At 38.9% G+C, this 20,175-nt stretch overlaps 1 protein-coding gene and 1 non-coding gene across 6 annotated transcripts in view; one reads left to right on the top strand and one right to left on the bottom strand.

Annotated features, from left to right (window-relative positions):
* Positions 1-20,175, bottom strand: part of ATP11C (ATPase phospholipid transporting 11C) — a 176,561-nt gene that overhangs the window by 66,332 nt on the left and 90,054 nt on the right. For all 5 annotated transcript variants that reach the window (XM_067724140.1, XM_067724141.1, XM_067724138.1 and 2 more), the window contains exons 6-14: positions 13,843-13,971; positions 11,939-12,042; positions 9,745-9,795; positions 8,697-8,761; positions 8,261-8,342; positions 7,187-7,337; positions 6,435-6,632; positions 1,285-1,446; positions 453-604 (exon numbers count right to left, since the gene is read on the bottom strand). In XM_067724140.1, coding sequence (XP_067580241.1) covers positions 453-604; positions 1,285-1,446; positions 6,435-6,632; positions 7,187-7,337; positions 8,261-8,342; positions 8,697-8,761; positions 9,745-9,795; positions 11,939-12,042; positions 13,843-13,971 — 1,094 coding nt within the window. The remainder of the gene's footprint in view (positions 1-452; positions 605-1,284; positions 1,447-6,434; positions 6,633-7,186; positions 7,338-8,260; positions 8,343-8,696; positions 8,762-9,744; positions 9,796-11,938; positions 12,043-13,842; positions 13,972-20,175) is intronic.
* Positions 17,707-17,779, top strand: TRNAA-CGC (transfer RNA alanine (anticodon CGC)). Its single transcript has one exon. It is a non-coding gene; the product is annotated as a tRNA-Ala (tRNA).

The raw sequence follows: 20,175 nt of genomic DNA, 5'->3' as shown, positions 1-20,175 counted from the left end.
CTCCGGACACGCAGGCTCAGTGGCCATGGCTCACGGGCCCAGCTGCTCCGCGGCACGTGGGATCTTCCCGGACTGGGGCATTAACCCGCGTCCCCTGCATCGGCAGGCGGACTCTCAACCACTGCGCCACCAGGGGAGCCCTATTTCTGGGTTTTAAAACAGCATTACTGAGGTATAACTGATAGAGAACTGCAAATACCTAATGTGTGCAATTTGATGAGTTTGGACACATGAATACATCTGTGATACCATCACCACAATCAAGATAGAGACATATCCCAACATTTCTCAGGTTCTTTGTGTCCCCTTTGCTTTTTTGTTGTTTGTGGTAAGAACATTTAACATATGAGATCTACTCTCTTAACAAATTTTGAAGAAAAATACCATATTGTTAACTATAGGCAGAACTGTACCTCTCGAAATTATTCATCTAGCATAACGTACGTGCTTACCTTTTAGCTCCTTTGACCAAAGCTATTTCATCTGGTGAAGAGGACATATAAGTTAATTCAGCTGATTCTGTAACTCCATCAACAGCATCATTTGTTTTAATTTCTACAGTATGACATAAACACAAGGCACGCAGAAAGAGCTCTTCTCGATTCTATTGAACAGTAACAGAAAAATGATTATATTAGTTTCACTGTGAACACTTGGTAACTAGTCAATGAACAGAGAAAAGTTATTAATGTGAGAGAATGTTATAACCTCCAGCAAACTGAGTAGCAAAAATTTATAAATTCATAATACTCAAATGAACTACATATTCTTCTGGTCCCTACCAACATGCCTGGTTCTCAGCTAACACACCCTAGGGGCTATGTTAACTCATTCAGGTTACTGTAGTGCCACCTAATACCAAAGCAGTGACATCTCCATGGCCTAAAAGAGCTCATTCAATTCTAATTCACAATCTGGCAATAGCTCAGGTGCAGGGAGACTCTGGTTCATTTCATGCCTAGACACTGCTGGGACTTGAATGATTTCAATTGACATCATTCTTGGAGCAGCTCATATTTTTAAAGATAAAGCACCAAAAATTATGATCACACAGTCAAGCGAAAGTTTTACCCAAATGCCATTTTTCATAATGCTCTCTTATAAATTCTACTTGTTTACAAATTCCGGAGTTGTCCATAAAACAAGAAAGGTGAAGTTGAAAGAACAAACAGATGGTTATTCAAAAGTCTATGTCACGTGCCCAAATCCTTAATTTCTACTATGCTAACACATGCCTATATAAATTGATTTCTCAAGGTAAAATGGTAACGCAGAAAATGCCACCTTATCTGCTTTGTCAAAATACGGTAAGGGTCCATCAGTTTGAGAGAGTCCATCAGCCTCCTGAGTTACACCTTTATACTTATGCCCATCTATGCAGCATTCAATGAATTCCATGCTATTTTCAGTGAGTGTTCCAGTCTTATCAGTAAATACATAATCCACCTAAAAACAAGAACACAAACATATGCCTTCTTTCTTCAATGTGATTAATTTTCTATAAGGCATAACTATAAGGATATTCTCATATCCGTAGAAATCACCTTTTCTAAAAACTTGTCAAATGTCAGGTAATTACAGAAGTAATATTATCAGATGAATGAGAAATGAGGAAGTATTTTTAAAGATACTGAAATAGTATCACATGTCTAAGGTAGACTTACTCAAATGTAGGAGATTAATAGGCAGGAAAAATGTGGTTATTTTATCAAACTAAGGCCCCTTCAATTTAACACCGACCTGTTTTGATATAAAGAAGTTAACATAAGAAAAGTCAATTTTCCAAGTGGGAAACAATTTACTGACCATTATTTCTCTCTCTCTCTCTCTCTCTCTGACACACTGACATACGCGTGCACGCGTGCGCGCACACACACACACACACACACACACACAGAGAAAACATATTGAATAGGAACTTAAACTAACTGGGATGTAACAAAACCTTTCTTTGAAAAGTAAAATTTTCTATAAATATACTGGATTGAAGTAAAATGCATTATGGCATAGAATGTATATAAGAGTTACAGAATATAGACAGATGGGGAAATAATGTTACTTAATGAGACACAGTAAGTCAATGACGATTAAAAATATAAATGAAATTTCTTCCACGTACTATGTATATTTTCAGATACTCCTCCAAAAAATTTCCAAATTAAAAGAAGGAGCAGAGTTTATAATGATAGGCTAAAGTATAAGCATACTTTCATAAATAATGGAAAAAATAGGCTATGAAATAAATTTCCCATGTAAAATAAGCCATTGTGAGCATTTTTCATTTTATCTCAGTTTTTATCTCTTCTATTTATAACATCTGGCTTTTGGAGACCCACAATTTTATCCTCCTTCTTGGAAATTTATACTTAAATAGTTAAAATTATGGGCTGACAGGAATAAGCATAAGTACAAGATTAAGGTTTTTATTATGTAAGGGAGAAAGAGATGAACTGCAGCAGTAGTTGCTTTCTAATTATTTTTCAAAGCATTTCACGGTAGCAGCACTGGCACAAATATAGCATTCCAGTCTTCTCTTGTTTTTCCTGTTAGCCAGCCAAGTTTGAATTCTCTCTTTAAATTAATCCAAGTGGTATTATTCCTGTATCATTTAGATTTTTCCAGTTAAAATGAAATTCTTTCGGTTTTTTATTCTGATCAAAATTATTAACCTTCATTTCCCCCGGAAGGTTGTCCTGTGTTGTTGTGGCTCCTGCACTTGGATGAGCATTAACCCATTTCGAAATATTTTATAGATGACAAAGGTAATAGCTTTAAAAAATAAAGTGCAGGGACTCCCTGGTGGCACAGTGGTTGAGAATCCGCCTGCCGACGCAAGGAATACGGGTTCGATCCCTGGTCCGGGAAGATCCCACATGCCGCGGAGCAACTAAGCCCGTGCGTCTCAACCACTGAACCTGCGCACCTAGAGCCTGAGAGCCACAACTATTGAGCCCACGCGCCACAACTACTGAAGCCTGTGCGCCTAGAGCCCGTGCCCCGCCACAAGAGAAGCCACCACAACGAGAAGCCCATGCACCGCAACAAAGAGTAGCCCCTGCTCACCACAACTAGAGAAAGCCTGCGCGCAGCAACGAAGACCCAACGCAGCCAAAAATAAATAAATAAATAAATAAAAGTAAAGTGTATTTAAATAAAGTGTTTGCCTATATATAACATTTTGTGCACTATGGATCTGTGTACAATTAATCTCACAGGTATAGGCCAACCAACTATACCCTGATAGAGTAATTATCAAACTGTAGTCTGCATCACACTCACTAGGAGGGTGCTTGTTAAAACTCAGATCGCTGGGCTTTATCCCCAGAGTTTCTCATTCAGTAGCTCTGGGGTGGGGTTAGATAATGTGCACTTCTAATAAGTTCCCAGGTGATGCTGGTCCTGAGATCATGCTTTGAGAACCACTGATCTAATATATGCCCTATACTCAGAACAAGGGGAGGAGAGGATTGGCTATTATTAAAAAGTATTCTCATATTTAAAGGAGAGTGCGGGCCGACAAGTCAGAGGCTACTGCTTGCCTCTGACTCTCAACAGCCTCTTCCTCTTTAGTGGTAGGTTTGAGCCAGTTGCAGGAAAGGCCCTTCTCTATCAGCAAGCTCAAAGCCATCAATTTATGGATAGAAAGCCTAAAGTGAGACAGCTGTTCAGAATAGAAAGAGCCCTAAAATAAAGGTTGAACACATATGAAATCACCTAGTTTACAGGTCAAAATTGGTCAAAAAATTTCACATTGTTTAACCTAGTGAAGAACTTGGACTGGAGTTGTGGCTCCACCACCTACTAAATTTGTGACCTTGGAAAAATGTCATCTCTCTGTACATTAAATATTAGCCTTAAATAATCAAACCTGCTGCACAAGGCTGTAAAGATTACTAAATAAGTTTGTAAGTGTTATACAGATGTAGATTGTCACTGCTGTTGACTTGACCAAAATCACACAGTACTAGACTCTTTCCATCATTTCACATTCCCTGATTTTTCTGATTATCGTCACATTGCTATAGTTAGGCTACGATATGTGTGTTTCCCCAACTAGATGTTGAACAACTCAAGGGTTTCTCGCTTACTTCATAATAGTAACCCCAGTACCAAGAACATATCTTAGATAACACAGAAGTTTAATATATAACCACTGGATTGAATTACTGGAATCACAGGATATACTCTGACACACCACTGGGCATAGCTGCGAGACTGGGAGGGGATATGAAGGAGGAGGCTATCCCCACCATTTTTTCAAAGTTGAAACCATTTGGCTGTCTAAAGGACTGATGTCTGATCATAAAAGACCCCATTCTTTTACAATTGAACTGAGCAGTCTACTTCTTTTTGTTTCTCAAGTCAAAGACCGACACTGTCCTAAACATATCTTCCTATTTTTTTTAATACCAATGTGGGTCACTTTGGAAGAGGTTAAGCAAGTGTTTGCAATGGTATTGATCGAAACTAACTGACACTGCTTTTAAGTAACATAAAAGCCCTACAGATTTTAAATTATGACTCATCAAGGAGGAAACTGGTTACACTTAATTTCGTGTATACTGGTCCATGAAATGCTAAATGTCCTAAGAAACCATTTCAAGACTTCTTTGCATTTTCATTTAGGTAGTTTCTACACATGTAAGCTGATCATGATGGCAAATTGTTTTTGCACTGTACAAACTGAAGTGGTGGTCTGGTTATTACCTTATAAGTGACTAAATGACAGTCACATCCAGAAAAGCAGGTTTTGGCGGGGGAAAGAAGTGGTGGCTGAAATGAAAACTGTAGTTTCTTTTCACTGATTAAACTGACTACATCATTACCCAAAGCTCTACTTTACGTTCTGCAGTGTGAATAAGTCTAGATGATAGGAACAAGACTACGTTCCCATAGGTAAGATGGAATCTGCTGAGGTGGAGATCTGGCCTGGATATCCTGCTTGTCTCTGGTGAGAATTAGGTGCCACATGTGGAATGATGGCTGTTCTATTTGCAGTAGCCTGGGACTAGCCATGTTCACCCTTGGGTAGCTTAATCCATATAGCCAGGCACTGGATTTAGAATAGGCAGATCTAGTCAACTAAATCAGCTGTCAGGGATAAGTTCACCAGAGGTGGCTTATAACTCATTTTTTTTTTCCCATGCAAAAAAGCTGCAGATTGATATCTTTTGTTGGGACTACAGTAGTTCTACTCAGCTTTCCCTGGATGAAAACTTCTGGTTTAAAAAGGCTAAGGTCAGCTGTGGCAGCTGAAGTGGCCTACAAAAGAAACTTCTGGGAACAATATCTAAGGGAAAAGCATTCGTTCATTCATTGCTTATTCTATCCTTAGTGACTCAGTATCTCTGTGGAATGCAGATGCCACAGTCTGGGATCCTGTAGTCCTAGAGTCAGGTTTCAACATAATGATATCTGGAGAGTCCTTTCACCCTTGTGACTGTAGTTGTCAAGAGGGTACTCTGGTTTAGTCAAAGGCTGTGTAAAGAACAGAAATACAGAGTGGGGGTGGAGAGGGACTGAATTCAGGAGAGTTTTCAGGCACAGGCGCAAATCGCCACCATTCAAAACGAGTGTGAGGCCCTATTCCAGCCATACAGTTCCATTAACTGAATTTGCATCTCCCAGTCACAGAAATGATATTTCCACAGTCTTGACATTCTAAATATCAAGAGAATTAAATGCAAGCCAAAAAATCCCCTCAGCTTGTGAAGATCATTACGTGACACACAGTAAATTCAGACAAAGGGAAAAACTTTTCTCAATACTGATAAGAAAAGCACCAAAGAAGTCATCACTTGAAGAATTACAGCTAGACTGCACTGCATTTGAAAACAACCTGGGTTAGCAGCGAGGTCAAAGCCTGGACTACCTTGGTATATGAAGCAAAAAGCATTTAGAGGAGTGCACGCCCTCACATTTTCCCTTCATTTAAATTCTTACACTGGAATAAACAACTCTGCTTTCTAGGTCTATATTCCATCTGATCAGAAATGTACAAAGAAAATGTCCATAGGACAACTCTGGTCAATTTTGTTTATAGAACAAAATGCATTTATAAAATAGCTTTATTTCCACTGTCCCATAGTCTATCCCTAAATGATTACAGATGGTGATGAAGACTACATGTTTCCTGTTCCAAAGCAATAGCCCATAATCTAGCAACACCACCAGGTGAGTTTTAAAGAGAATTTCCATAACGTTCAAATTTAATACATAAATTGGTGTTCTTTCAAAACACTGATTTCAAAATGCCAGCAAAATAATTGACGTTATAGTTATGAAAACATCGCTTGCCTTCGTTACATGCCTGCATAAAGGAATTTTCGTTGAATCACATTTCCAAATGTGAAATGGTCACATACATTGGTAATCCAGACTACAAGAAATAAGTTCACTATGTTAACTTATTTTAAGTAAAAATAAGTTCTAACCTGACCAAGTTCTTCATTAAGGTCTGATGTGTTAACCAGGGCTCCTTCATTGATTTCTTCATCATAAAAGTCCTTATCCCATGATATGAAGAAGGAGCCCAAGAATTTTTGCATTTCTACTGTGACATACATGGAGACAGGAATGATAAAGTTGAACAGAACCATAAATGACAGGAAGTCGGTAAACATTTTCAAAACCTAAACAAAAGAAATAGTTCATGCTGATTATATGCACAGTTCCATCAAGCAAGTGTAATATAAACTTTCTATCTTTTAATTTCAACGCTGAAAGCACTGCTCTTCCCAACAACACTGTATCATTGGTAAACATTTTCACAGTACATAAAAACAACATTTACAACACACTGAATTTTGTCACTATTCTTCAGCGAATGTACCTTGACTTAACACTTTCCACTTCCTTAAGTTCTCTGCTCCTCCCACCCCTCAATATGAATGTAGGCACCCATTATGTTCCTATCATGATATATCACAAGTTCATAATATATTAACATGTCAGACCTTCTTGCCCAATTGCTTAAAACTCTTAACCAAAGAATTAAAAACAAGGATAGATGCCTAGGGTTAAAACAAAAAGTTCTAACATTTCTTAAACAGTTAATGCTTGGGGCTACCATACAACCAAGAGAAAACCCAAATACCAAAGGTATCATTATCTGAGCAGCATTTCAATAAAGGGTGTCTCTGTTACAATGTGCTAGGGTTAAAATTTTCAGCATAAAACAAATTACCTTCAAAGTCTCCCGCTCTTTCTGGGTCTTTTGGTTATACCAAGGTTCATCGTTATATGGGGTACTTTGCCAAACATACTTTAGAGTAGTGCATACTGCAGCTTTGGTCAGTAAGATAAATAAATACACAATCAGGAAGGCATTAATGGATCTGAAAAATAAGATGTTATGGATTTAAAAACCATTTAATTACTTAAGATATCAACCAGGTATAAACTAAACCGTTCAGTTTTCTAAAGCTTCTCCTGTGTACGATGTGTAACCATAGCACAGACCTGTATGGATGAACCTGTTATCACTGCTAACGCGTTATTCGTGAGTGGTAAAATGGAAAAGCCAGCCCTAGCCCCAACCCAAAGTGCAATGGCTCAACACACCTTTAGTAAGGACCCTATAAAGTGACAGAACGCACACGCGCGCGCGCGCACACACACATACACACACTACCTACTCCATCCTTATAGAAGGAGTAGATTGTTTCCATTTCCCTGAATCCTAAAGGTTTGGAATAGAGGGTAGAGGAGCAAATGTGAAACCTGCAAGCTTAGTGTGGATTCTTTTAGTCTGAAAGTACAGCTATGGAGAGGGTATCACTGATATACTGGATATCCATGCCAACAGGAGAGTGAGGTCTGTGCCAGTGGCGACTGGCTTGAAGGTGTGTGTCATGTACCACTTCAATATCTGCCAGGAGACTATTATCTGTGTTGTACAACCTCCTTACATATAGCAACAAGAGGACCCCAAACCATTATCCAGCAGCAAAAGAGAATAAATTTCAACTAAACCCTGCCCTTGAATAGCTAAGTGAGCTTAGGTAAATCACTTATCATCTCTACGACTATTTCTCTATCTATAAAGTGGACAGGCTAACAGGAATTACTCTGAGTTGCTCAGAGGATTAAACCAAATCAGACATACAAATCACTGAGCAGTTTCTGGAACACAAAAAGTACTCAAACTGGTAGCACTATTACAAGTTATGTTGTTTTTGCTTATGGTTGTTATTTAGAATTACTGAGAAGTAACAATTTCAGTTCAATAACAACTAAAGAAATTGTGTTATACACTAACTTTTCAACAGCAGAACGTTTCTGAGATTTCCCTTGGTAGTTCAATGCCATTTTGGTTTCCATTCCAGTGTAAACAGCAACTCCTAAGGAATAACAATATGATGAAAATTAGGTTTCCAATGAGATTGCCAACCCAACTCCCCACCCAGTTGGATCTACCAATTCTTTCACTCTATAAAAGGAGGAATTCTAAACTCTCTTCTATTCACCAGTTGATATATCATTTATAGTATAATTTTAATTCTACATAGTTTGTCATAGTTTTCAAGTTAGTTTACCATCTTATAAATTCCCAACACCTAAAAATAGGCTTAGATTAAATGGAATTAAATGCCATGTTCAATTTTTAACCGCACTATTTAGGCACAGGCTTTAAAAGACATATTTCAAAAAAAAAAAGACATATTTCTAGTAAGTATATCTTAAAAAACGTTCACCATATATCTTCTTGGTATTTTTTAGTGTAGCTCCTTTCAACAAGAGATTTTCAGGTCCCAAAGACCTAAACAAAAAATGAACACAACTTATCCAAACAGCCCAACAAATAGCACCATCAACTTTGGTGACATATTTTGCCCTAACATACATCTGTCTCCAAAAGGTTCAGAATGTATCTGTTTACTTATATCATATGCTTACTAACACAGGACCAGCTGAAAGATATTTCCCTCTGAAGTTACTTGAGGGTACAGCACAGATGGAAGCACACACAGTACAGGAATAGCCAGCAACACACAGAGGTAAAGAGATGCATAGAGATAAAAGGATTATGAGTCACAGACAGCAAGACAAGAACGGGACAGAACAGCAGACATCAAGAAACAGAAAGAAAAGGTGACAGTAAAAGGCTGGGAAAGCAAATGTCAAGGTGGGAAAGACACACTGCCATATTTATAGAGAGTAAACATGCCTTTCGGGGGATCATTGGGCACCCGGTGTTTCTTTAACCTCCTTTTGAGTATTGGCTATAAAGGCCAAGTGGAAAAGTTGAGATAATTAACTGGATGATAGAAGAGGGAAGAAAACACCCCTTGTTCCGTGAATTGTTACATTATAAATGATTAAACCTTTCATTTTACTTAAGTCCAGCTAATTCTCCCAGCATTTTATCTCCTGCCTAAATTACTCTCCCTTAACACACTGTTCTCCAGATATACTTCCAATATTGTCAGGCACTGCACAGCCAAGGACAATAAATACAGTGCTTAGAACATATTTGGGATTATTGGTCAAAGTGTCTGGAGCTCTACAATTTTAGAAACCCTCAGCATCACTTCCAACACCACCCCCCTCCCAGGACACACACACTCTGAGCTGCTACCAATCACAAGGTCAGCTACTTAAGACCCATTAGTGGCTAGTTACTCCAGGGTTATTCACCTTTACATCCCTTTCTATAGAGGAAAGTATTCAACTATTTTAATGGGCTTAAAAGAGAAACATTGCTCCCCCCAAAAGGACAGATTAAAGGAATTATAAACTAACCTGGCAACAGCTTCAAGACTATTACTATAGATACTGATTCGGCCAACAAACCTGCAAAAAGAACATAAAAGCACACGTGTTTCTATATCTAGATAAAATCTATTTGCCCCAAATATGGGAATGAATCAAAATACAAAAAATGCAAGTAGAGATAAGACAATGAACTACGAACGCCTATTGTCTTTCTTTTTAAAAAAAGTTAAGTTGAACCAATATGGTATGTAACATTTTCAACTAATTTTAAAAATATTATGGATTATAAGAATGTAAACAAAGATTCTAAATTGATTTTCAAGATCTACTTGGCACCGTGCATGCACACATTACCCCTCTCATCTATACTCCACATAAATAATTGGTTTCTATTTCACATTCATGTGAAGAAAGGTTTCTGGTGCTAAAGCAACTTTTAAAACCATTAGTTCAGTAGTTCTTTCACTTGAGCATGCATCAGAATTACTGGTGGGCTTCTTAAACCACAGATTTCTGGGCCCCATCCCCAAGCTTATGGTTCAGGTAAGAATGTGAATCTGTATTTCCAACAAGTTCCCAGGCGATGGTGATGCTGCTGGCCTGGGATCACCGTTTGAGAACCACCCGCATTAGGGAACACTTGATTACCATCTTGGAAATTTCCAAACTGTCTTGCAGCTGATCTGAATACTGAGCTTGATCTGACCAAGTGATCAGATATATGGCTATGCATATGGTAATCTACATTTCTGAAAAATAGGGTAAAAAGCTCTAAATCCTCCTTAACAAGAATGTTATGAGTATTTTATAACTTACATTAGAATTTTTTCAGAAAAATTGATTATTACTAAACACACAAAATATGAAGGTCTGCTCATTCATTCATCATGTATTAATTGCACCATTACTATGCTTGCTAATAAGCAAGAAAAATGTGTTCCTTGCCCTAAAACAGACAATCAGGCAATTACAATGTAAGTGATGACCGCTAGGGTGGTGGAAGTACAAGGTATTCTGAAGTCACATACCAAGGGTACTCAATCTAGTCTAGAGAAATTAGGAATAACCTTCCCTCACTAAAAATCTCCTTCATATTTAAGGTAACTGAAATTTAGGAGTTACCCTATGAATATGCAAGGATGTATATTACTGTCTAACTCAGGCAAAATCAGTCACTCCCTTTTCTGTGATTCTATGGGCCTTTTACTCACCTTCATTATCTCACTGTACTGTAAGCCTAGCTTTATTGTTTTATCCCCTTTGCAAACTGTGAGTTCCCTAAAGGCAGGGAACAGCTATTTTGCTTTGTGATTCTAAGTTCCTACTATCAAGGTAGATACAGAAGAAGAAGGGAAAAAGGAAAGAAGGAATGATGGGAAGGAGGGGGGGTATTATTCATGTAGTAGGATGAATACTTTGTTTTTCCACTACTGGGCACTGTGGTAAGCCACATCCCGCCATTTATTCCCCTATTATGACCAACAGCATTCATTAACCAGATGGCTGGCATGAGTGATGGATGCCATCTGTAAAGGTGGAATAGAATATAATTAATTGGCCCACTTGGGGATAAAACATATTATTCTATCCTCATTAACACCATGCTCTAATCAACCAAAGTAACCAGTCTTAAAAATCAAATGCCAAATTTTTGGACAACCCACAATGACTGTGAATGAGTAAATCGACTCCAGAAAGCCTAACTATAGCAAAATAGAGGAAATCACACCATTTCACTGCTCCCTCAACTTAACTGTTCACTTTGGACAAGAAACAGCCTATATACAATACTCAGTTCATCATGATCCTCATAAAAAAGGGCAAAGTGCCTACTAATTGCATGGCTCCATATCTCCTTCTCTCTTTAATGTTGGATGACACATAAAGTGGTTTATTTTTGTTTTAATTAACTCTGGCTAATGCATGAGTTTGATAGATCAGCCTTACGGGATTACATAATCTTAAAATGTGGACGGCCATGTCTACAAATAACAATAATAAAAGAAAAACCACAAGTAAGATGCCTGGGCCCACAATGATTTATCTTAGGCTGGTAGTGAACAAGGCTGATTTGATTCATTTGCCTGCCAGAAGGAAGGAACAGCTCATAAAAACACAAATGCAAGGAGGCTGGTAAATGGTGGGTGTTTCTTTGCAATACTGGCGGCAAAGAGAAGCAAAGCCATCAGACAGCAGTAAAATGAAACCAGGTAATTCTTACTTGTAGAGGTCAGGTTGAGGCTGTTCACATTCAATTGCTGCTCTGAGGGTATCAATGGATTCGGCTGTACACAGTTCAATGGTGTCACGTACCGCATAATGTGTCTAGATGTAAGCAGAAGAAAAAGCAAAAACAGCCCCCCCCCAAAAAAGTGTAATCGTATACCCACTTGATTTCATGAACACTGTATGTATGTTTTTACTAAGAGGCTTTGGCAGAATGATACAAATATTGATGCACATTTCCAACTAAATAAACTTGATGGTATTATTCTTAAAATATATTACAAATAATTAGAACGATAACTCTGCTACAAGGGGATTTCAAAGATAATGAGAAAACTAAAAAGTTTTCTTGATACTGACAGCAGAGAGAATTCCATTTGCAGCATGCATATAATTAACTGAAAACCCCATGAAAAATTTAATGCATTTTTTTCTCCTATTTATAGAACTGAGACCTATTATTTTGCTCACCATAGTGTATGGTGATGTTAACATACACATAAGAATTGAACATAACCCTTTTGGTCATAAGAATGCTAACATTTTTGCTAACAGAAAGAAAAAATTCATCAGTAGTTTCCATTATACAAGCAGCAAAATTAATGATCTTGAAAATGCTTTGAGTGGCTACAATTTACGTAAGGAGCAGGGAGATGATGTGTCTTGCCTTAGTCAGACAGTTAGAATATTCTACTAATGTATATTATGTACTTACTTGATTGACCCAGAACTCAAGGCAGGCTCCAATGAACCCATTTATAAATCATCAAAGAAGGGCTGACGCAGATTCAAAGACTGCACCACTTATGCTGAGGGAAAGCTGTTGCGCACAGTCTTCGGAGAATATTATGGATCTGCCTCAGCTACATTTGAAACTATCTCCTGACTTGGAAGACCTATGTACTTTTAGCTGATTTATCAGATCAACTTAATTGGAAAATGAAACCACTTGAAAGTTTTCTGCCTCTAAACAACTTTTTCCCTATTAGGAAATCTTTAGGTAGATTTCTCGATTTTTATCTTGACATTCCCTCAAATACAACTTTGTTCTTCAGTAGTTTAAATGGGACTAGTTCATCACCATGCCCCTGAAGAAAAAAATTAGTTATCTAACAGGCATTTAAGTTCCTTTCCCACATACTGAGTCCTGGTCCTCAACTCCAGATGGAATAAACAAGCAGAGGAAAGCCCCCAAGGATACAACACAGAGGTGAGCACATTAGTATTCTTCCTTAAAGGCAGCATATAGAGGATACATGTTCACGCTCTGTGGAGCTCTGGATGATAGCCAAGAACTGACAGTGCCGGAAAGTACCAAGGACATAACTTATCCCCCAGTTTGAACAAATTTACTCTAACACATTTATAATTCTTCCTAGTTGAAATAAAGCAAATATTTGTCAAACTACACCCTAAGGTATTTTTAAAAAGTAATCAAACCATTCCAGGTTAGATTTTCTATATGCCAGGAATAAACATTTTTTTCAAGAAGATAGTCATCACTTTAAAAATAAAAACAGATCAAACTGTAAGGTTAGAGTACCTTAGGGTGAAGTTATTTTCATAGTTATATAGTTTCAGCCTAAGACTACTTTCATTTTTAAAAGCCTAAATAAAATATTGAATGGGTTAGTGTCAATATGAAATGCAAACAGTGCTATCAAAAATGTGGTGGCTTTTATTTGGGGTGTGGATTTCCTCACCCAACACCACCCTTTCCCCCAAAGTTGAGTATTTGCTTAGAAGTTCAAAGACAGTTATATAAAAGCTGTCTTCAAATACAACACTTACACAAACAGGAAAAAAATAAGATAAAAGATTAGGGGGCAGTGGGATGGAGTATTGTATGATTAACTATCCTGAGCTCAAAATGTTTAGGCAAGGTTTAATCTCCATTACCTTGCAATTGGATTCCCCATCAAGACTTGCAGTAGTAACATAACAGGTTCCATCAATTGTGCAGGATGATAGAAGAATAAGATCACAGGGAAAGGTTTCATCTGCCTGTACTTCTACTACATCACCGACCTAGCATAGAGAGCAAAATAAATATAAATATTCTTAATTCCAAACAAAGCATTCATTATACCTCAAACTAAAGTCAAAACAGTAGCAAAAGACCTCTCCTCCTCTAGGGCTTAGACTGTCTCAGCATCCTATACCATGTGAAAGGTCATGAAAGAATATCACTCAACATTCAGAATCCTCTTTAAGGTTACAATGACTTAGGATGCTTTTAGATTACCTTAGTATTGAACTTTAATCTCTAACAAATGATTTCAGCATCCAGGGACCCTTTTGCTCTCTGTTGTTTCTGGCATTGGTGTTTGATAAGAGAATGGCCATTATCATTTCATGAATGAATCAAGAAAATCTACACATCTTAACTTGAGCACTTCATGAACACTGGTCAGCCACATTCCCACTCTGCATCATAGATAAATATTTCAAAATGCTTTGCCTTCCAAGTGATAACAGCTATTATTTTGGGGTCATAGTTCTCTCTTCAGTGCTCAGAAAATCTCGCTTAGAGAGGTGTTTATGTTACCCATAACATTTGAAAATACTTTTTTCAAATAGGTCATTTTCCAACAATTCATCTGCTATGAGCAAGTACCCAAAGCTCAAGTAGAGGAAAAACATGAGAGAAGAAACCACGAACCATTTCTAGCGCATAACTTAATAATGTAGGAAATAAATCATGATGATTAAAACACAGATCTTCACTACTTGACTTTATGTCCCAGCTCTGCCACTTAACTATATGACCTTAGGTTAAGTGTCTTTGATGATTGCAACTACCTCATAGGATTGGCTGGAGTATGAAATGAGGATACGGGTAAAGTGTTTCGTAAAGTGCCTGGCATATATTCACCCTCTGGTAGTTGCTAATTATAATTATTACTAATACCCTACAACTGCTTTACTTCCAACTTATGAATAGTCATAAAATTTTTTTAGAAGGACGTAAGAAATTATCCAGCCCAGTGCATTCCAACATTTTCCATGTCGTGGCACACACAGAAAACGACAAGTAACCCTTTTGTACAGCACTTCCAGATAAAGGGAGGAGGCTGCTGGTGACAGAAGACAACCCACTTTAGGAGAGAGTCAGTCACAATATCTGGCTCACCAACTCTGGCACACTGGTTGTGAAATGCTGAACTAACAAATGACACACCTGCCTTCCAATTGCTACACACAATCTGGCAGATGAAGACGAGGATTTCAAGGTCTATTCAGGAACAATTTTATTTTCTTTGCCAATCTTAATCAGTAGCCAAGAGCAACAGTATCAATAATGGAACTAATTTGTAAATAATATTTTATTTTCTTGGATCTTTCCTTCCTCACATACACAAACACTTCTGTTGCTTACACAAAGCCACAATCTATGCTTAAATACACAGAAGAAAAATAACAAACAAAATCCTAAAGCATCTTAGAAGAACGGAACATGATTCTCAGGCACTGATAAATAAAAACCACAAACAGAATTTCTTCTACAACATTGACAATGATTCGCTCAGATATGAAAAGATCCCTGCACCTGGAGTGCAAGTTAAGGCTGGTAAGATGGACAGGGGCCAGATCACAAAAGTCCTGACAGGTCAGGGTCAGGGGTTTAGGCCTCACCCTGAAGGCAAGGGGAGACTGGGAAAGGACTTTTAAAGAAAGGGAACAACATGGTCCAGTTAGACAATCAACTCTAGAGTTGTTTCCACTTAGCATGTACAAAGCCACAAGAGAACATCACTATCCCTTGTCATAAATATTAGGAAAAGCCAGATAATCAACAGAATCATATTTTTTTGGAGTTCATCAGAGAGCTGAGGTTGCAGGGCAACCAAATGAACTGAATTTCAAGGGTGAAAAGTCCCTCTGAGGAGAGAGAGGAGAAATAAACTGTTTCACAATTGACGAAGCACAGGAGGAAGAGACGACTGCCATAAAAGTGCCTAGGAAGAAAATAACTAGATTTTTAACCAACTGTAAAAGGCTTGGTAGGGGCCAACGTGACAGTTTCAAACCTCTGCAAGCCTGAGAGAAAAGAGGAGACCATAAGCACATATCAGTTCTCTACAGGCATCCACTGAGTGCTCATGAGATAGCATGAGGACAGGAGGCCTAAAAGAGCCTTCCTCACTGGTACAGGCATACAGGTTGTGAATGACTGCTGTGGAGGAACAGACATAAAATATGCTACAACTGTGGACCCTTCTCTCATATGAGGTAAAAGCCATCTGTGCCTAAGAGAAAGGCAAGAAATCCTCCCGGGCACAGTCTCAATTCAGGGTAACGTAACTACTGCTAGTGGGGAGATAGAAGCAAAGCCATCTGCTGCTGGGGATGGGACAGGAAACCCCCTCATATTGAGGACCTAGCACTGATAAAAAGGAGAGTACTGAGAAAGTTCCACCCTGAGGCAAAGGTGCCTAAAACCTGCCTAATACTGAGATGGAGTAGGAGAACCAAGAAACCAGCCTGTTCCCACCAGGAACCCCAAGAAAGAGCAATCTACCACTGGGGGAGAAGAAAGGGCGTAGAGAGAGGCATTCACTGTGTCTCAGGAATGTAGGACCTGCTGAAAGCAGAGAATGGAACAGGGACACTGAGAAAAACCCTGTGGCAGCCCAGCACTGCAGGCATTTAAAGTCCAGTGGTGTACTGAAAGCATCAACAGCTACAGCAAAATCCAAAGCCAGCCAGCTCCTTACCAGACTGACTCAACCCCCAACACTGATGGGCTGGCTGACAGAATAGGTGTGCCCACTACAGGCCACAAATACAGGTTACCTGCCTCGGTCTCCAGCATTCTTTTACATGCACTGCCCAAAATTCAATTTAAAAAAAATGAGATGCACAAAACCAAGACAAAAATGACCTATCATCAAAAGATAAAGGTGTCAATAGGACCAGCCTCAGAAATACTCAGATTTTGGGGCTTCCCTGGTGGCGCAGTGGTTAAGAATCTGCCTGCCAATGCAGGGGACACGGGTTCAAGTCCTGGTCCGAGAAGATCCCACATGCCGCAGAGCAACTATGCCCGTGTGCCACAACTACTGAGCCTGCACTCTAGAGCCAATGAGCCACAACTATTGAGCCCACATGCCACAACTACTGAAGCCCGCATGCCTAGAGCCCGTGCTCCACAACAAGAGAAGCCACCACAATGAGAAGCCCGCGCACCGCAACAAATAGTAGACCCCGCTCGCCGCAACTAGAGAAAGCCTGCGTGCAGCAACAAAGACCCAACGCAGCCAAAAATCAATAACTAAAATAAATTTTTAAAAAAAGAAATATTCAGATTTTGGAATTATGAAACAGGGATAGAAAAACAGCTATGATTAAGATATTAAACTATTTACTGTAAAAGGTAGACAACATACACGTGCAGATGAGGAATTTGGGCATAAATATGGAAACTCCCAAAAAAAGGCAATTGGAAAAGTTAGAAATGAAAAACATGTTATCAGAGGTAAGGATTTCCTTCAATGGGCTTATAAGCATACTGGATACAAAGGAAATAATCAGTAAACCTGAAGAAACTCTTCCAATATTTCTAATGCCAAAACCCATACTCTTTCCCTTACAAATACCTGTATTTTTCCATTGGAATTCCTCAAGGCCTGTTTCTCTCCTCTATGTTTTATGTGATTCCATCCAAATTTCTGTATCCACCTAAAACATCTCTGAGCTCCAGGCCTGACAATTCCATCTGGCTGTCTAACAGGAATCTCAAAATTAACATGGCCTGGGACTTCCCTGGTGGTCCAGTGGTTAAGACTCTGTGCTCGCAATGCAGGGGGGCCAGGATCGATCCCTGGTCAGGGAACTAGATCCCGCATGCCACAACGAAGATCCCGCGTGCCGCAATTAAGACCCAGCGTGGACAAACAAACAAACAAATAAATATTAAAAAAAATTAACAGGGCCCAAGCTGAATTCCTGATTTCCCTTCATCCCCACCTTTTCCCCCAAACCTATTCTTCTCCAGCTTATTTAATAGCACCAGCATTTAAAAAAAAATTAATTAATTAATTTTGGGCTGTGTTGGGTCTTCGTTGCTGCACACGGGCTTACTTTAGTTGCGTCGAGTGCGGGCTGCTTTTTCTTGTGGTGCACAGGCTTCTCATTGCAGTGGCTTCTCTTGTTGCGGAGCACAGGCTCTAGGCGCACAGGCTTCAGTAGTCTTGGCATGCGGGCTCTAGAGCTCAGGCTCAATAGTTGTGGCGCACGGGCTTAGTAGCTCTGTGGCATGTGGGATCTTCCCAGACCAGGGCTCGAACCCATGTCCCCTGCATTAGCAGGTGGATTCTTAACCACTGCGCCACCAGGGAAGCCCCTAGCACCAGCATTTTGTTTAATAGCACTATTTAATGCACCTAGTTGCTCAGGCCAAAATCAAGGAGGCTATCTTTATTCTATTTTGCTCTTTTTCTCCCTCCTTACATGGAATACATCAGTAAGTCCACACATTACCTCCGAAAAACATCCTGAATACATACATTTATTTTGATCACGAGACAGGAGGGACAAAGTTGTGCTTACGAGTATGGATGCCATACCCAGACTTGCTTCAATTCAAATCCCAGCTTTCCCACTTACTAGTTGTGGACAAGTTTCTTAACCACCCTATGCCTCAGTTTCATCATTTGTAAAGAGGGGATAACAAAAGTACCTATTTCATAGGACTGCTGTAAAGTAAGGATTAAATGAGTTAATAGAATGTAAAAGGGAGTGCCTGGCATATTTATGTAACATATAAATGTTAACAACTATTTTTACTGTTATTGTCTCTTCTACTATCATTCTAATACAAGCTCTTATCATCATTTGCTTATACTACGGCAGTAGCCACCTAACAGGTTTCCCTCATTCTACTTTTGCTCGTGCCTCTACTGTGCTCACTCTTCAGAGTTGTCTTTTCTTAAAAAATAAGATCAAGTCACCCCCTAGCTTTGAAAAACCCTTCAAAAAATTCCCAATGCACTGAGGATACAGAAAAAGTCACTCTCCTGCTTAACAAGAGTCCCCACACTCCCCAGCCAAGCAATCAAACACTTGGACACTTGTAGTTTATAGGCATCTCTTTCCACACACAAATACTCCAGAACGGGCTCAATCAAAGAGCATTTCACACAACAGCAACAACTGATGTAATTCAGATTATACCTGGTTGAGGTCAGCCTCAAGGAGAAGTAGCCTGGTGAGGAAAGGTGGAAGATGGGGGTCCTTCTAAGGCAGTGGGGGGGTGACAGCAAAAACAGAAAGAGGAAAGGAGAGAAAAGGAGAGTTGTGGGAGGCTTTTACTTGCTTTGCAATTTTACTTCGTGCCCTGCGAGCAACAGATTTAATGCTATGAATCATTTATGCTGCCTTTGGTTCTTATGTGAACAAAAAGCTGAGTTTCTACGACTGGTTTGGAAACTTCAGATCCTAACCACTCTAATTCATCACAAGGTCCTCCCTCTGGGATGCAGAGAACAGAGAAAAGAAAAAAGAGTGGAAGAAAGACATTTTATGTCAAACTTGGGTAACCCTCCCACTCTGTAGCCTTCCTCCCATCTATAAGAAGATGCAAGACAATTTACTTATTGCTGGGGATATGGACAACTTATGCCTGGAATTCCGGGTATTTAATAAATAATTCAGCAGTGATAATACTTGATAAACGTATAGGGAGGAGAGTATCATTTTGTATGAATTCATACCACAGCACTGAATCATTCTGGAATGGTATTTTCACCTACCTTCTTCTCTTTCTGTTCCATATATCTTGTTCCCTTTTTCTGGAGGATTTGATTTCCATTAGGTTCTATAATTTAATCCATATTCACATAGAAACATTCTTTTAAAAATAATACAAAATTGACAAACAACTTTGGAAGACTAACAAAATTAGAAGATTAACAAAATTGACAAACCCTTAGCTAGACTAAGAAAAAAAGAGAGATGCAAACAGCTAATGAAAGAGAAGACATCACAACTGATGGCAGAGAAATAAAAAGGATTATAAGAGGCTACTACAATTATATGCCAATAGATAAATACCTAGAAACATACAACCTACTAAAACTGAATCACGAAGAAATAAAAAATCTGAGTAGATCCAAAACTAATGAGAAGATTGAAGCAGGAATCAAAAACAGAAGAAAAGCCCAGGATCAGATGACTTCACTGGAGAATTCTACCAAGCATTTAAAGAAGAAATAACAATCCTTCCCAATT

Source organism: Pseudorca crassidens, chromosome X, assembly GCF_039906515.1.
Source record: "Pseudorca crassidens isolate mPseCra1 chromosome X, mPseCra1.hap1, whole genome shotgun sequence".
Taxonomy (NCBI): domain Eukaryota; kingdom Metazoa; phylum Chordata; class Mammalia; order Artiodactyla; family Delphinidae; genus Pseudorca; species Pseudorca crassidens.
The sequence above is the reverse complement of the archived record's forward strand: the minus strand, read 5'-3'. Positions and strand labels throughout refer to the sequence as shown.